This window comes from Rattus norvegicus, chromosome 2 (assembly GCF_021556685.1).
Source record: "Rattus norvegicus strain SHRSP/BbbUtx chromosome 2, alternate assembly SHRSP_T2T, whole genome shotgun sequence".
NCBI classification, from domain to species: domain Eukaryota; kingdom Metazoa; phylum Chordata; class Mammalia; order Rodentia; family Muridae; genus Rattus; species Rattus norvegicus.
Genome location: NC_141535.1, coordinates 149,500,740 through 149,519,125, shown reverse-complemented (window position 1 = coordinate 149,519,125; position 18,386 = coordinate 149,500,740). Strand labels below are relative to the sequence as shown.

The window sequence follows — 18,386 nt, the reverse complement described above, 5'->3', positions numbered from 1 at the left end:
TGTATGCCTTAAAACTGAGGGGTATTTTAGCAATGAATCCTTTTGTCTTTTTATTGGATATCTTATTTACATTTCAAATGTTATCCCCTTTCCCTCCCTTCAGCAAATCCCCTAACCCATCCCTCTTCCCCCATGCTCCCCCATGCTCCCCCACTCATTCCCTCCTCACTGCCCTGACATTCCCCTACACTAGGGCATCGAGCCTTCACAGAACCAGGGCCTCTTCTCCCATTGATATCATAGCAACTCTTAAGAAGAGAAAGATTTAATTGGGACTGGCTTATAGTTCAGAGTTTTAGTACATTATGGCAGGAAACAAGGTGACATTCAGTCAGACATAGTGCTAGAGAGGTAGCTGAGAGTTCTATACCTGGGTCAGCAGGAAGAGAGGAATACTGGGCCTGGATTGAGTAGTTAAAACCTCTAAGCCCACCACAGTGACATTGTTTCTTCAACATGGCCACACCGTCTAATCAGGCTAGATGTCAAACTGTGGTTGAAGGTAAGTCTTCTTAAGAAAAATGATTGGTGGCCCTCATGACCCCTGCCAAATACTGGCTTTCCATTGTGGTGCCTTAGACTGGCTCCAGGCCCCAGCTATACCTGGGTCTGCTTTTAAAATGTCTAACTCCTCACTAAGAGAATGTAGCTTGACCCATATAATTCCCAAGCCATTCCAAGAGTGAGACATTTGGCTGATGTTCCCTCAGCCACATCCTAAGTAGAATGGCATTCGAAGTTAGCCATCTCCCCTGGGATCTGGTCCTTTGCTTACATAAAGGGTCTGCATGTGCATTTTGCCATATGGTCTAGGGGAGTTCAATTTGAACCTGCAGAATTGTAAGGTTTGAAGAAATTTTGTCCCTTTTACCATCAATAGTCACGTGATATCCAGTGCCACAGGACAAGCTCAAAACAGTGCAGACCTTACAGTATAGTTTCATTTCTGCAGAAAAGTAATATTTCCTAGAGATCAGAACCATTATTGTGTCTCCAAGTATACGTTGTATAATCTAATATACACCATTACCCTGAATTTAACGATTATGCTGTTACAATAAGACACTATTTTCTGAGCTCCACTAACTGATGCTTCACTTTAGAGGTGACAATGGGAACTGACATTAGTTTCAAAGGAGACAAAAGCTTAATGACAGCTGAAGTCTCCATGGACATTTCTTTCTTGGCTTTAAAGTACTTTGAAGTGGGGAAATAGAGGAGATTCAGTGTGGAAAAGAAGGCAAAACTCGGGAACTGAATTCATGTCTTCCCTGTTGCTTGTTTTTACTAACTCAGTTAAATACCGTAACGAATAGGTCACAAAATCCTAGTTTCATAAACGAAAACATAGTTATTATGTTAAGCTTTTCTTCTATGCAATTCAAGGTGTGTGCTATCTGTGTAACTGATTTCTTCTGGCTGTGGATAATTTAACTTAATATCTTATTCAGTAAACCAGGGTTTTCTGATTCTCCAGCTCACTAGTTGCTAGCTGCACAGTCTACCATGTGACAGAGGAAGCAGAAGCCCCTGTATGTCACCTGTGTGGGGACTGCTGTTCTATGAAAATGGGAGGTGGGGTCTTTAACTACTGTCACTGTAACAATGCAGTATCTGCTGCTGCATCCAAGTGAAGCTGATCTAGGTCTTAGATCCTCTTGGCCGTATCAGTTTTTCTGAGAACCTGTTGAGACTGGTTTTTTGTGCTACTTGGAGTTGAATCCAGGTCCTAGCTAAGTTCTTTCTGACTGAGCCTTCTTTTAACTTTGTATTTTGAGACACGGCCTCACTTTGTTGCCCAGGCTGGCCTTGAACTTGCTGATCCTCCTGCAATAGGCGGGATATTGGCTCTGGCAATCATATTTGACAAAACTTTTAACTTTATATACTAAATATCCGTGGTTGTGAAATTTTCTTGTTCTTTGGAAACAGATCAATATTTACATCTGAAAACTCCAGGGATCTTAGCTTATGCGCAAAATCTCCTGGCTGCTTTCTAGGCTTTGGTGTGAATAGATGCTTTAGAATTATGTTCCACAAAAATAACCATGACCTTTAATTTGACCTGAGTGCAGCTGGGGAGCACCCCAATTTACAAGGCTTTACAGAGGCTCTATGTTATACATTGAGGAAAAAATATGCTAACACACATGTAAACACACACACACACACACTCAACATTTTTAGTAGAAATATATAAATTTCTTATGCAAACTTTGTACTCTCCCTTTGAGCTCTTTTGAGAACAATAATGAATGTCCAAAGTTAGAATTTGAGAGTTTTGTAACCAGTCAGTTTATACTCCAGCAGCCAACAGGAAGCTCAGCATCATATCTACATGGCAGAGTAAAGACATGTGATCATAGTTCTACAAGTCAGGTTGTTCTACAAAACAATGTATAGTGTAGGGTGTTGGTATGGATCAGCCGTTACTTACAAAGCCATTCCTATAGAGGAAGCCCTCAACCTCAGCTGTATGTTGAATGTATATGGTTATGTTAATAAGACCTCCCTAAAGCATTGTAACACATAAAGCTTTGAGCACAATTCATGGACCCCGAAGGTTAACTTTTATGAGCTTATTAAGATATTTTATGGATGTCACCAATTTTTACTGAGCATTTCCTGTTGGAGATGTGCCATTACCATTGTTGCTATCAGGTGAATAAAATAGTGGAAAGTCCTTGTCTTCCTGAGGTTTAAACACTAATGAAAGAAGGAGACAGATAAGAAACAAAGCAAATCAGTGAAATAAATAGTATGTTAGATGTAAGTGCTTAAGGAAAAAAAGCTGTGTGGGTGTGTGTACATGTGTGTGCATGCACGTGTTGAATTTTCAGAGGGGATGTCTACATAAGGGTTTCCTTAGATGTTATATCTAACTAAAGATCTAGAAAAAAATTAGTCAGGTTAATATAAGGAGAAAAAGTTCTAGGCAAGGCAAAGAATAGGGCAAGTATAGTGGCTCACCCAACGTTACCTGCTGAACAGGAGACAGGCTTTCTCCTAATCTGTCAGCTGCTCAAGCCCCTTGCATTTTTTTCTTTGCTTATTCAATAAATGTTTTCTGCTGTTCTTGACTCCTCTAAGCGTCTGCCTTGTATTATTCTGTAGCTTCAGCCATAGAGAAAATCTGTCTCATACTATGTAAGCCACAGGGTAAAGCCAATGTGTTCAGTGACCCAAGAATCACACAGCTCAGAGATGCAAGGGGCAATTTCCTGTCTGCCACAGTGCAATAATCGAGCAGATTTGATTCAACAGCCAGTTCACTATTATTCACAGTTATGGGACCCTCTGTGCCCGTGGGTCTTGCAGACTTCCCACTCCTGAATTTCAACTTCATTCATTGATTATTTTTCTTCTTCTGTTGAGTTTTTCACTTGCATTTTTCTTAAAACTCTCTGAATGTGTGTTTAGACAGGCTGTTAAGCATAAACATTAGCTATCTCTTGCGTGAAGCTCTTCCCACAAAACCAGGCCTTTCAGCACAAATTGAGCCCCAGTGCTCCAGTCACATGTAATACCCATTGTATTCTGTTATACACCACGATCCACCCTGACTCTCACTGAACATTTTAATCATCTCCCCTTCCCCATGACTGTAGTTGCAACTTCATAATCTTGCCTTTGAGGCATTTTAAGATTTATGAACGTTGTTGTTAGTCTCCAACCTAACAGCATTCACACAACGAATGAGTCCCCTGTTGGGGCTCTGAGATCTTGCTACTCCTGTGTTTACCATAGCAAATGGTTATGTGCTAGCAACAAGTTACAAGGACTAGAGAAGGGTGCCTGTATGATTCTAATTCTTTCTGTTCATATGATATGTCCGTGAAAAGAAAAACATGTCTTATGGGAAGTTACGAAACTGGTAGGAGGAGGTCAGTGCAGACTCAGATGGCTGAAAAGCAGCTGTACTTGAACCCATGCTTCGAGGAAATGGCTATGAAGCCTTATAAGGCAGTCGAAGGGGCAGCTGATATGTCTTTCTTTGTGTTACCAATGTCCAGCACTAAACGGAAGAACAGGCATTAGGGAATGTTGAGATAGCCTGATATCTTGTTTTCTGGTTTTATTTTTAGAGAAGACCCCATTTTACATGCATATTGGTATGGCAAGGGGCTTTCAGGGGTGCTAGTGCTTATGTCCCAGCCCAAAGATTTTGATACTGGCCGGGTGTCACCTGGGAATCTTGCCCACTGTCCTAGCGACTCCCATGTTTAGTGAGACATCAGCACTCTCTGGCTCAAGCTCTCTCCAGCTGTTTTCTAGTCTTGTGTGAGGCAAATTCTTCTTTCCAACTGACTCTTTAGAAAAGGAGTGCTGTGGGACAATAAGAAGCTGGTTGTTGTTGTTGTTGTTGTTGTTGTTGTTGTTGTTGTTGTTGTTGTTATTGGATGGATGGATGGATGGATGGATGGATGATGGATGGATGGATGAATGGATGATGGATGGATGGATGGATGGATGATGGATGGATGGATGGATGGATGATGGATGGATGGATGGATGGATGGATGGATGGATGATGGATGGATGGATGGATGGATGGATGGATAAAGGGGATTCCTAGGTCTCTCAGAAGACTGACTTTGGGACCCTAGTTATATCCCTGGGAGAAACTATTCCTGACCATATTAAATGACTGTTCTCCCTCTTGTCACTGCAGCATCCTTTTTCTGACCCCGGGAAAGAAAAGAACAAGGCACACATAGCTGTCAGTGTTGGTCTCTGCCACAGCTGCACAGTGGCAGATAGGTCCTGAGGTCAGGTATCTGCCTGAATTTTCTTTTAGTGGTGCTGCTGGGTTCCAGGACTGAATGATAATACAGTAATGAAACCGCAGCTGCATATTTCTTTGTTCCTTGTGGCTGCAAATTTTGTAGTGATGAAAATCAGAGAAAGAAAGGAAGATCACCAGGCAGGTCTCTCATTCCTTCTGCAAATCCCCAGGATTAGAGGATGTGAAGCGAATAATGATAGCTCTCCTGTTAGCCGTTCATTATTCCACCAGCACTGGTCATCCTGGGCTTTGTAGCTTTAGTCCTGCTCTGCTGACGTGCCCAGAGTTCAGCTCCTCCTGTGTCCAGCTTTCTGTGAGGCCCTGAGCAAGGAAAGAAAGAGAATGGGAACACTCTGAGACTGGCTCTAGGCATTCCAAGTGTTCTTGCAAGCTTTTATTTGCAAGCTTCCCCTTTCTGTCTCTACAAACCTTCCCTCCAGGCTCAAGAGCACTTATTCAAATATACAAGGAGTTACAGCTCTTTTGTTGGGTTCACTGGTGGCCTTAAGTGAAACTTATTCAACATTTTCTGCAGAGGATTTCAGACTATTTCCCATGTTTTACAATAGGAATTGTGGTTATCTAAAATATGAGCCTACTTAACATCAACTCACCTCAAGATTTCATCTCTTTCTGCAATGGTGTAAAAAGAATGGGCTGCATTGCTTCAGAAGTGTTGTGGCTTAGCCCAGTCTCATCAGTCATAGGGCTGTGCTTGGTTGAGTTCTGGATTTTTCTTTGACTGTGTCATTAGAGTGGGTCTTGCCAGGACCTAGTACTTACCTTAGGTGGCTGGGATAATGTGCTGTTAAAGGACATTGCTCTGTAAGGTACTCTGGTTCAGAGTCATACTTGTGCTTTCCAGACAGTCTATATTTTGAGCCTCGATTTATTATATTTGACATACTCCATTTTTTACAGGTGAATTTCATGCAGTTTTGCAGTGAAAAAAGCTTATCAGCCCAGCTTTTCCCAAAGCATGGACTCGCATGGTGTCTCTGTGGCACATTTCAGTAATTTTCACAGTATTTTAAGCTTTATGGCTATGTTATCATTATATGTGTCAATTCATGATATTTGATGTTAGTATTCTTAATGTTTTAGTGATATCAGAAACTCACCCAACCTGTTAATGTGTGTATTCTGAACTATTCACTAACTGCCTGTTCCCCAACTCTCTTCTGCCTGGGCTTGCTGTCCTTCGCCTGATACACAGCACTATCAAAAGTAGGTTAATCATGGCCTCCCGGTAGCCCCCAAGTGCTCAGGAAAAAGGAAGAGTTGTATGCCTCTCTCTCCAAATCAAAGGTGGCAATGATGAATCTCAGGGACAAAGACACAGAAACAGACAGACTGAGAGCAAGTCCTCCCATGCTAAGCAGTTGGCCAAGTTGTAAATACAGAGGAAAGGTTGTTGAAGGAAATCGAGGTGCTACTCCAGTCAATACACAAATGGGAAGAAAGTGAGGCAGACTTGCTGCTGATAATGAAGAAAACTTTAGTGATCTGGATAAAAGATACGTAGCCAGAAAGTTCCTGTATGCTGAAGCCCAATCAAGGGCAAAATCCTAACTCTCTTCAGTTAAGGATCTTGAGAAGAGAATATCCTGGGTGTAACTCAGTGGGCCCAAATCCAGTGGCAATGTTTTAAGATGAGAAGACCAACAGATGGGTACACACAGGTGAAAACATGGTTACCTATTGCTATGCTTTCTCTCACACAAGCCAGGGGATGTAGGGAGCTGCTCAAAGTGACAAGGGACAGGGACATTGAGCTCCAAAGGGATGTGGCCCTACATTGCTCCAAACTTGTGTCTTCCAGAGTATGTTAATATGAATTTGTTGTTTCCGGTTACTATGTTGGAGTTATTTGTTACAGCTATCACAGGAAACCAATGTTTTCCTCTTTTACAATATCTTGTTTCATGTTTTTTCATGCCAAGAAGTTGAATTCCCAAAGCAGGTGAGGTTTCTCTCCCCTGTGCTCCACTGGACCCACATGCCTGACTCATACTGTATGAGCAATTCTTTATGACTCCAAGGAATGTGACTGTGTGTTGGTCCTTACTGTGATTTTCACCTAGTTTATGGCAGAAATTCAGTACAAGTTTGTTTCAATCAAAATGAATTTCCTTCAAAACTCTCTCTGATCCTTATTCCATCCCTTAGAACTGTAGCCTGGCTACTATTTAGTGCCTGCCATGGCCACTGGTGTGTCTGGAATTTTCATCTGCAGACCCCTGTCCTCTTTTGGTATATGTTCCCAGACTGTGGTTATTCCTAAAGCATTGTTTATGTGGGACTCTTCTTCTGGCCTTCAAGTCCTTCAGCCCCCAAAGTCCTCCCCTCTCCTCAGAACTGCCCTAGTACACCATTGACTCGTTTGTTCAGACTGTGTATCACAGGGACGTCCTTCTCTTCCTCACTGTTGAACACTTACCTATCTGGTCAACTTGTGCTCTGGGGCCTTCTCAACCACCCAGCTTTACAAACTTGGCTTTCTATGCCTGCCCTTGCTCTAAATAACAGTGTAGAGACTTTTTATATTTATTAAACGCTTCATGCACTATAGCAGGGCAGATTTTGAGCTATTCTAACCTGACAATGCTGGCCTGGCCTACTTCCTAGTCACATGGCCCATCATCTGCCATCTTATTCTCTCCCTGGCTTCCTTTTTCATCCCTGTCCCAATGGTGACTCCCTTCTCCTGCCAAGCTATTGGCTGTTTAGCTCATCATTTAACCAATCAGAAAATGATGGAGAACAAAGTTTACAGAATACTCAGTCAGAAGATGCTACATAATAATGATAAGACCAAAGTTTAGACTGCGAACAGACCTCTGGGTACAAAAATCAGCATTTGAATACACAGTGCCCGAAAACATCCTTTGACATCCATCAGGAATGATATGTCCTTCCCAGCATCTCTGTGCCTGGTGAGCTGTGTGTGTTTGCTTCTGAGGTCAAATGCAAGCTTTTTTTCATTTCTCTGTCTCCTCCAAAGTCTGATTCTATAATGGGTGTTATGCGTTGTTAATTGAATATCTTAAGCACATTAATGTCTGTGATATAAGTACAGGGAAATGTAGCAGTCCCTGGTGGCATAGGTGTTCTTTTTTTTTAAAAAAAAATCCTATGACTTTATATTGCCTTGTTCTAATAGGATTTTGTGAAATACATTCAGAATTAGAGCGCTATCTATTCCACAGCGGTCAGATAGAGCAGCCTCCTAGTAATAAGTAATGTGGGACTTGTCCCTCTGGAATGGTACCAGACCCCCAATGCTTCTGTGGGATGTTCTTTGGAACTGGTTGAATAAACAGCTTGTCAACTGGAACAGATCTGGACAAAGGGGAGGTAAAGGCAGTTAAAGAGCAGAGAGGTAGTGCACAGAGCCTGGGGCCACTGGTCTGTGAAAAGACACAGAGGCTAGACACTGCTGCGTGAGGCTTCCAGGGAAGGATGTGCTTGATCATCTAAAAGCTATGTGAGATGCTGGCATTGCTTTGCTTCTGAAAGCCTTGGAATTGGTTGTGATTTTAAAAGTAATCATAATAATGGTTCACAGCACCAGTCAATATTATGTGCCCTCTAATGACATCAAGGAGTTGGAAACCAGAGAGAAAATTTGTCTCAGAATTGTCAGCAGCCTTGGAACTTTTTAGCATTCTTTGCCTCTCAGTGAAGGAAGTCATTTTAAAAAAAATGGCAGTTTTTACTCAATTGTAACTTGGTAGGTTTAGAAAGCTTAGTTTCCAGAAGTTTTCCCTGGCTTGCCTTCTGGTGAGATCTTGAAGTGTTAGGGAGGAATGGTTTAGACTCTTGCCTTACTGGCTAGCTCTGTAAAACTTAAGCAATTTCTCAAGGCTTCAGATTCTATATCAGTGAAATGAAATAGAATAAAACTTTGTGTGAGCAATGTTGAATGTGCCATGAGGACCAGGGAAGCCACATGAACTGCAGCTGATGGAGGGTGAGCTTTTGATATCATCTTGGAGGATTGTGTGTGTTTGTGTGTGTGTGTGTGTGTGTGTGTGTGTGTGTGTTTAAGGGGAACAAACTTGTACAACAAACATCTTAATTTTTTACAGGTTACTGAGAGATCCTGAGATTATAAACTCAGTATTGTGAATCTGTTTCTCAGGGGATTCTTTGTATGATTTGCTTATTTGCAGAGTAACGGGACCACTGAGCACCAGGTAGAATCTTTCATACGGAAAAAGCTGGACTCACTGTTGAAGGAGTCTCAGATTCGAGACAAGGAAGACCCAGACAGTTTCACAGTGAGGGCGTTACTCAAGGCTACACATGAAGGCTTAAATGCACACCTGAAGCAGGTAGACAATTTCCTCTTGAACAAGGAAAAGCAAATCATACCCTCTTCTTTGGTTTCCGAGCATTTTTCCTTTCTGGAATGCTTCTCAAACTTCTGTACGTATCTTCATAAAGTTTTAGAGACAAAATCCTAGTCCAGAATAAGTGAGAATGTATGCAGGACCTTATTGCTTCCCAGGGGGATAGTCATTCCAACTCAAGTCAGCTTCTATCTCAGATGGCATGAGACAGCTCTGCTGCGTACTGTTGGCCTGGCATCCTATTAAATGTGCCCAATTTAACTCTTAAATCATTCCAGTTTGGACAATAAGTGACATAGTCCTCCTACCAATAGATGGGCTCTGAGAAGTACCAAGGAACTCATGGGTTAATTGGTTCATTATTCTTTTGTTTATCAAATGAGAAAGCAGAGACTAAGAGAAGGGTAGTGGCTTTGGTGGCAGTACTATTTCTCCTAGCTTAGGGAGAGTAGTGTCAACCATATGACCAATGAACAATATAGCAACCTTCACTCACAGGGTTTCAGCTGTTAATGATCAGTATTACTAGGTCTTCATAGGCAGCACACACATATAAATTAGGCAAAGCTGAGTCAACAACCCTGTAAGCACTAGGCCCTACCCATCATCAATTTTTGGATGGATTTTTCCACCATCTGGCTCCTGAGTTCTTTATCAGCTGTCCCATGAATCACACTTGTCATCTCCGTCTTTGGCTTTAGCTGACCCTTCTTGCAGCTTCTTTGGGTCTTGCTCACCCACCCTTGTTGTAATCACATATTTCTCTCCACTTAGCCAGAGCCCTTGGTGGGTAAGGTCTACAGGTTTCCACACAATGGATTTTAGGAACAACAACTGAAAAAGTACCCTAATCCTTTCAACAGGGGCATTTCTCGCCCAGCCCCATACATGGGCTATCACAAAAGGTGATTCACTCATCATCTCTACCTGGAAAATTCACCCGTGTGAGAAGTCTTCAAAGGCTAAAATTCTATTCCCTGATGCTTGGCACCAGAGCAATGGTTTCAGTGCACAGATAAGCTTCACGGTGATTTCCCTAAGTGAATAAAAGTGATATGACTGTGTTTTATTTATAATACTTTAAAACCCCAAACAGCAGCATTCACTGCCAGGCTTTTCTGGATTTAGTAGATGCGGTTCATACCTACTTCTGGCTATTTTCCAAAATTAAAACTCCTCTTAACTGGAAATGATTTATCTCTACACAGGATGTTCAAAATACCACTTTCTGATTTCAGGCATGTGGTAAATAGGAACTGAGGGGGGCTGGTGCAGCTGGCTGTTTTGAGAGCCTGACTCCAGCTTTGGGAAGCCATAGACAGCTGCTGTGTCCTGACATTCATGAAAATGTCCCCCTCTGGCATCAGACAGAGCCATATTTGAGATATCCGAGGTGTGAAGTAGGAAGAAATGAAACAGGGAAAGAGAAGAGAGAGTTCTCCCCATCTGCCAGAGCTAAGCAGAGCAAAGAGTCATAGAGACCTTTACATTCTACTTTATTTATGCAGAACCTGGATGTGAAGGAAAGTGGAAAGAAGTCCCATGGGCGATCCCTGATGGCCAACTTTGGGAAACACAAGGTATGGACTAAGAATGGTGAATGGGCGTGATGAAGTTAATTTGAAGCTCCTGTGGGTAGGGCAACATCATACTGTGATGACCTTGGAATGGTTGAAGATGACTTTAGGACATCAGAAGGAGAAAAGTTTGAAATTTAAACAACTTTAAAATATAGTTAAATTTACTATTAATCGAAAGTATCAAAATTCAAGTGCATTTTGGAAGTCTTTGAAATAAACATATCCAACAAAAAGATCCACATTCTGAATTCCTGAATAATTTCTATAAATAAGACAGGCAGCAAATATTTCTAAAAAACAAAACAAAGTCAAAAGCTGAAAAGCACCCATCACAAAAGAAGGTAACACATGGCAGGGAAAGAAACTCCCCTTTGGAGGCATCTGTGAAGTGCAAATTGCAGTTATTATTTGATTCCATGGACACTATGACTATCACCATAAAAAGACCACAGAACCCAGGCGTTAGGATATGGTGCAACACGTACATACTCTACTGGGGTACAGAAACCACTCTGGCACAGTGTTCCTCCCTAGCAGCTCCACTCTTAGGTGTATGACAACGATGGGAGCAGCCGTTGAACATACATTTGTAATGGAACAACTAGGAAACAGGCCAAATGCTCATTAACTATAGGATGAGTTAAAATGTGTATTCACGTTTGCACTGTTGAACAGCCATGAAAAGGACACAGTTATCTCTATGTGCAATGATTTGATCTTTCAAACATGATTTGAGCTAAAGAAGTAAGGCCCAGAGTGCTGCGTGCACTCTGAACATCTTTGTATGAAATTCAAAACGTACTAATGCTATATATAATTCAAAACATGAAAAATGCTATAGGGTAGAAGTGATTGAGGACAGTGGTTACCTTTGAGGGGAAGTAAGGACCAAAGTGAGAGAAGAGCAGAAGGATTCCAGGGAGTAGGTAAGATTTCACTTCCTTATTTGAGTGCTTCTACATTGTAGAAATCATGATTTTTGTACACTTAAAACTGTGTACAAAACTTTTACAAATATATATGGTACCTCAATCAATAAAGGTGAAAATGTTTTACAAGAAATCAGTCATTGGGCTAGTAAGATGGCTTACCAGATTACCAACTCAGAGTATTCTCCTCAGAAGTCCAAAGCCTACTTTCCAGATGGATAGCCTTTGTAAGAGCTAAATGTTTGCTCCCAATGCTTCCCACAATGGCTGGGGTCTCCAGTGTTTGTTTGGTTGCTTTTTTTTTGGCTACCTAAATAATGAGCAGTCTCCAGTATGGAGACGAAACCACGTCCCCCTCAAACCCCTGTCCAGAGACAGCAGATTAATTCTAGAGCTCATATAGGGCTCATGCTCTATGAGTAGCAATTTTACTTTATTATTAGAACTGAAAATGAGTCACTAACTCAAAAAGGAGCAATCTGATTTAGATGACTATTTGAGTATGTGCTTTCCTTCTGTTTTTAACTTAATACAAATCTGTTTTAAGAACCAAATTTGCCTTTTATCACTTATCAACAGTAAGCTTCTATACAAAAGGACATTTTCCCTAATAATTACTTAAATAGATACTTTAATTTCCGTTCTCTCATATGGACACCTTTAAAGTACACAACTAAAATTTTTCTAAGATCTCAATTTTATGTGGCTTAGAAATTGGCTTCTGGGCATGAAATTCTAAATTTTGCATTGCTGGCATAAGGACCTCTATGGATGTTATAGATGTGATTTGTTTGTTTGTTTTTTATTTAGTGGTTAAACAAGTAGCTGGTCATTCTTTCTGCATACACAGCCCCCATGCCATCCAACCCGTGTTGTGTGTGTGTGTGTGTGTGTGTGTGTGTGTGTGTGTGTGTGTCCGCATGGGCGCACGCGTCCGTGTGTGTGAGCATGTGTGTATCTTTAAAAATCCAGTCCAGTCTCTGTATATTGTAAATGTGCCTAATGTGGTGAGTTAGTAAGTTTTCTGTGATTGTTTTTCCAGCAGAAAACTCCAAAATCACGTTCTAAATCCTATAGTACTGATGATGAGGAAGATACACTACAGAATCCTGGCAAGGAGGGAGGCCAGCTGTACAGGTAAGAAATCATCATCATGCTTATGGCCAGCCTCCCACAGCCTTCCGTTCCATTACCCTGGTTGTTTTTAGTTGTGTGTGTTTAGTTTAGTATGTGTGTGCCTGGAGAATGGGACATACATGGTAAGGTATGGGAAGGAAATGTGAAGAAGCAGACAGAGGTGCTATACGGGGCAAATGCGGTGAAGGTAAGAACAAGTGCTAGCTGCAGTAGGTGTCAGGGGAAAGGCGTCGTCAGAGAAGAAGAGGCCTGTGCAGAAGTACAGAGGCCTGGCAGACGGGTTGAAAAATAGGATTACTTACAAGTGCGTGCTTAGAGCCAGACTTGAGTTCTTCACTCCTCCATTCACCATCATTAATGCCAAACAAGGTAAGCTTTCCATCACAAAAAGCTTAAAGCCACAAAAGCATTAAAGGAATTAGATATTAGCATGGCAGGTTCCAACACCATTAAGGAACCGGTAAAATATATTAACTACTACTTCATTATTACTGACAATTATATACTAATATACACTGTATTGTGGTAATATCTATCCATCATTGCCTTCTCTCTTCTCTTTCTGGCTCCTGCTCACTCACTTCCTCCCAACATGGCCTCCTACTACTCTCACATCTTTTTTTTTAAACCCACTGAGATTAATAGAATTATTGACATGAGTTTGAGTACAGGATCATTTGCAAAATCTTGGGAGACTTGTCACTCGGTCCACTACTGAACAAAGGGTTCTTCCCAGAACTATTTAACTGCCAGTTGCTCCTCAGGAGCCGGTAGAACCTCATGATCCCTTCCCTCATCCATGATGGAATGCTGAAGGTCTAGTGGGGGTCTCATGCTGATAATCATAACTGCTATGTGTTTATAATTCCAATGGCAACCTCATAGCCAGAAGGCAGTGTTTCATGACATTCCTCCTCTGATTCTCATATTCTTTCTTCCCTGCCTTCCATTATGTTCCTTAAGCCTTGGACGGGGCTGATAGAGATGTTTTATTCGGAGCAGAACACTTAGCAGTCACTAATTCTCTGGTCTTAGAGTTGCAAGTCTTTCTATTAACTGCTGCCCATTACATAAGGAAGCTTCTCTGCTCAAGCCCAGGAGCAGCAGTATTCTACAGTTAGAAACATGAATAGTCAGCAATGTGGCTACTTGTCCTGTTAGCAGAACAATAATGGTAGTTTCCCTGTCAGGTCTGTGACCTCCTCGGCTATCCTGTTTTCATTATATTTATAGTGCCAACATATATTCCCTTTCATGGTAGTCTTCAAACCCACTTAGGAAACAGCTGACACTCTTGGTTACCCACACTTAGTAAAGCCACTTCTGCACCAGTGAGCATCTTGTCCAGTACGTGGTCCTTCCTTCCTTGGGTAAAATAGTGACACTTCTCTCACAGTGGCCTGCTGAGCATTTACTAGCACTATGGGAGCTACTCAGCAGGAAGGAAGCTTCCAGTCAGTTCCTTTTTGATTTTTCTTTGTCCTACAACCAGGGTATATGGTGTCTTCAGTAAGAGATTCTGTAGAAAATCCTTGCCAGCTATTCATGTGACAGAGGAATAATAATTAGAACTAAAACAAAAACTAAGCACACAGTCTGAAAATAAAGGGGGGATACTAGGTGTGAAAAAGACACTGCTCCCCCTTCTTAAGCTGTTGCCAACAGTTTTCGTGATGACTTTTTTTAGAACCTAGATCTATAGTGTGATCAGACTCCCTGACAGAGTCACAAAGGAACATAAACCATATAGTGGGTGGGTCTGTAGATGTGGATGGACATACTGACAGACAGGCACGAGAGCATACACACACACACACACACACACACACACACACACACACACACACCTTTGTTTCTTTACTGAACAGAGAAATTATGATCATACACTGGCTAGTAAGGGCAATTAAGAAATGTAGAAAAAATTTGAATATTACTTTTACTGTAAAGACATAGGAGAGATAGGAACACCTTTCAGAAGACCGTTGCTAACAATTTTTAAAGTGTCTGGCACATAGCTAAGGAAGGGAAAGTGACTGAAAAGCCACATTATTCTTCGTGCATTCAATGAGATGCCATTACAGGTATTACACAAGATCAGTGGTCTTGAGACAGTTAGCAATTTTCCCACAATGTCTGTGAGAACCTGAGCATCTCACATAGACACCTTGGGACTTGGGACTTGGTTAATCCAATTCACTCTCCGGGTGAAAAGTAGAAGGGGATGACAATCTAGAATGTCTCCATGCCCCCATGTCTTGGGGGGTTCTGCTTGTGAATTTTAGGCATGATCTCACACAGCCTCATAATCATCAGCCTTTCACAGGTCCACCAATGGCTACAGGGTCTCCTAATTCTATAATAAAGAATACACAAACATTCTTTCAACTGTTATTATCCATGCCTGCATCCATGCATCTTTGACAAAATGAAACGTTTTGCCCATAGTGCTCCGATTGATTGGATATGTCATGTCACCACCAAGGTGAGGATTTCTTTCTGATTTGTTGTTTTTATCATTAATATCTAGTTCTCAAACATTTTCATCATCCCAAGGGGAAAAATCTTTATCTAACAGCAGTCACTCTCCTCTCCTCTCCTCTCCTCTCCTCTCCTCTCCTCTCCTCTCCTCTCCTCTCCTCTCCTCTCCTCTCCTCTCCTCTCCTCTCCTCTCCTCTCCTCTCCCTAGTATACTCCTGTCTCTGAGTAGACTTTATCCTTGTCAATATTTGAACATTTAAAAATATTTGGCTGGCTAAGATCAAAAACTCAGGTGACAGCAGATGCTGGCGAGGATGTGGAGAAAGAGGAACACTCCTCCATTGTTGGTGGGATTGCAGACTGGTAAAACCATTCTGGAAATCAGTCTGGAGGTTCCTCAGAAAATTGGACATTGAACTGCCTGAGGATCCAGCTATACCTCTCTTGGGCATATACCCAAAAGATGCCTCAACATATAAAAGAGACACGTGCTCCACTATGTTCATCGCAGCCTTATTTATAATAGCCAGAAGCTGGAAAGAACCCCGATGCCCTTCAACAGAGGAATGGATACAGAAAATGTGGTACATCTACACAATGGAATATTACTCAGCTATCAAAAACAACGAGTTTATGAAATTCGTAGGCAAATGGTTGGAACTGGAAAAAATCATCCTGAGTGAGCTAACCCAATCACAGAAAGACATACATGGTATGCACTCATTGATAAGTGGCTATTAGCCCAAATGCTTGAATTACCCTAGATCCCTAGAACAAACGAAACTCAAGACGGATGATCAAAATGTGAATGCTTCACTCCTTCTTTAAATGAGGAAAAAGAATACCCTTGGCAGGGAAGGGAGAGGCAAAGATTAAAACAGAGACTGAAGGAACACCCATTCAGAGCCTGCCCCACATGTGGCCCATACATATACAGCCACCCAATTAGACAAGATGGATGAAGCAAAGAAGTGCAGACCGACAGGAGCCGGATGTAGATCGCTCCTGAGAGACACAGCCAGAATACAGCAAATACAGAGGCGAATGCCAGCAGCAAACCACTGAACTGAGAATAGGTCCCCTGTTGAAGAAATCAGAGAAAGAACTGGAAGAGCTTGAAGGTGCTCGAGACCCCAAAAGTACAACAATGCCAAGCAACCAGAGCTTCCAGGGACTAAGCCACTACCTAAAGACTATACATGGACTGACCCTGGACTCTGACCCCATAGGTAGCAATGAATATCCTAGTAAGAGCACCAGTGGAAGGGGAAGCCCTGGGTCCTGCTAAGACTGAACCCCCAGTGAACTAGTCTATGGGGGGAGGGCGGCAATGGGGGGAGGGTTGGGAGGGGAACACCCATACGGAAGGGGAGGGGGGAGGGGGATGTTTGCCCGGAAACCGGGAAAGGGAATAACACTCGAAATGTATATAAGAAATACTCAAGTTAATAAAAAAAAATTTTTAGTTGTCTGGGGTGCAGGGGGTCCTTGAATTTGTGGAGTTATAGAACATCAGTTTGGATCCCAGTGTGTGGAGGGGAATGTGAAGGAGTGCTGCCACATAAATTACAAAATTAACACAATTATTTCCTGAGAAGAACGCATCATTTTTCAGAAGTCTAAATTTGATTAAACAAACTGTATTTTGTTTGTTAAGTCTAAGATTCCTGTATGTACAACATCCACAGCCTAGATGTACTAGGGCTATCAAATAGATTGCTGTGGTATCTGAGAAACACCTAGAGGCAGTGTTTGTGATTTATTGAAACTTAATAACATAGACGTGAACAGCAGAGATAGCCTTACTAACCTTGAATGTGAGTCCATGAATTGTGCAAAGGGGTTATAACAAACACTCGGTTAAAGATGTAACCACAAGACACACATGTGGGGTTGACAATACAGCTTTGAAAGCCCAGTAGTTGAACAGAAAGGTCTCACTCTTTTCAGAATGTTCTGACCCACGCTTCTCTCATCAATCAAAGGAGGTTTCACAACATTAACTCAGGAAATAGTGGTATTCTTAGCTTTTTCTGTCTCTTGTATGAGGAAGCCTGGACTGGATATATGTTCAGGGAAGCAATTTTTATTTGTTTGTTTTACAAGATAATAGCTCGATTAACATCCAATGCCCATATGGGCAGTCAATGGTCTTTACTGGAGCATTTTTGTCTGAGGTCATTTTCATTCTTGTCTTTTTGGCATGAGAGGAGTTTTGGGAATGAAAACAGGTATTTCAGAGTCTAGGCATGGATTTGATGTCCTATTCTAGTGGCGCTCCTGTACCTGAGCAGGGGTGGTTATTTTTACTCTTTTACCAGAGCAATGACAAGGGGACATGGTTATAGTGGGATCCTTTCTGATGTATAGCAGCTCCCTCTGGGATTAAAACCTTCCATCCTATACAGAATCTTCTTAAAACATAGGATTCAAAAAGGGAAATGAAACAACCCGATATTTTAATAGAAACTTTACAGGGAGATGAAACAACAGGGCATCCTAAGTGGAGGTGAAACATTCCATCCTATAGAGAAGCTTGTTAAGAAAGCAAACAACTCCAAGGAGCTTCAGGAAGTCCCTGAAACTGACCAGATGTACTAGAACCTTCCCTCGATGACACACGCAGCAAATACTGCTGAGACTCACAGACATGCTGAACTGCCTAGAAGACTCTCAGACAAGTCAGCCTAACTATACAACTGAGACCACCAGTGCTTCTTGGAAGATAGAGACTGACCCAGCTGCCTCGAAAATACTCAGACCAACTGAGCTACCAGCAAATGACTCTTACCAATCCATTGAATTGCCTGTAGATTGTGAAGTGCTCCCCAGATTTCCAGCTTTATGAATTGTCACCAGGCTGGTGGTGAGCTTTTAGTGACACAGCTATCTTTGAGATACATCTCTTCCTCACCCTTATTTATGTAAGCAATACCAATAAAATGTATTGGTTCACCAAAAAAAATATATATATATTTGGCTTCTTTCAGTTTTGTGTTTTCAGGCTTCCCTTCCATTGTAGCATGTATGTGTACTCTGTTCAGTTTTATTGCTCAACTACCAGCCATGTGACTATTCTACCTTTTATGTGTTCATTCAGTAGTTGGAAAACTTTTCAGTA

General features: G+C 41.7%; 1 protein-coding gene across 11 annotated transcripts in view; it reads left to right on the top strand.

Annotated features, from left to right (window-relative positions):
* Plch1 (phospholipase C, eta 1) overlaps positions 1–18,386 on the top strand; it is a 230,211-nt gene that overhangs the window by 191,216 nt on the left and 20,609 nt on the right. For 6 of the 11 annotated variants that reach the window (XM_087622850.1, XM_087622831.1, XM_087622888.1 and 3 more), the window contains exons 12-14: positions 8,962–9,123; positions 10,650–10,721; positions 12,693–12,787. In XM_087622850.1, the coding sequence (XP_087478976.1) occupies positions 8,962–9,123; positions 10,650–10,721; positions 12,693–12,787 (329 nt within the window). 11 annotated transcript variants of the gene reach the window in all.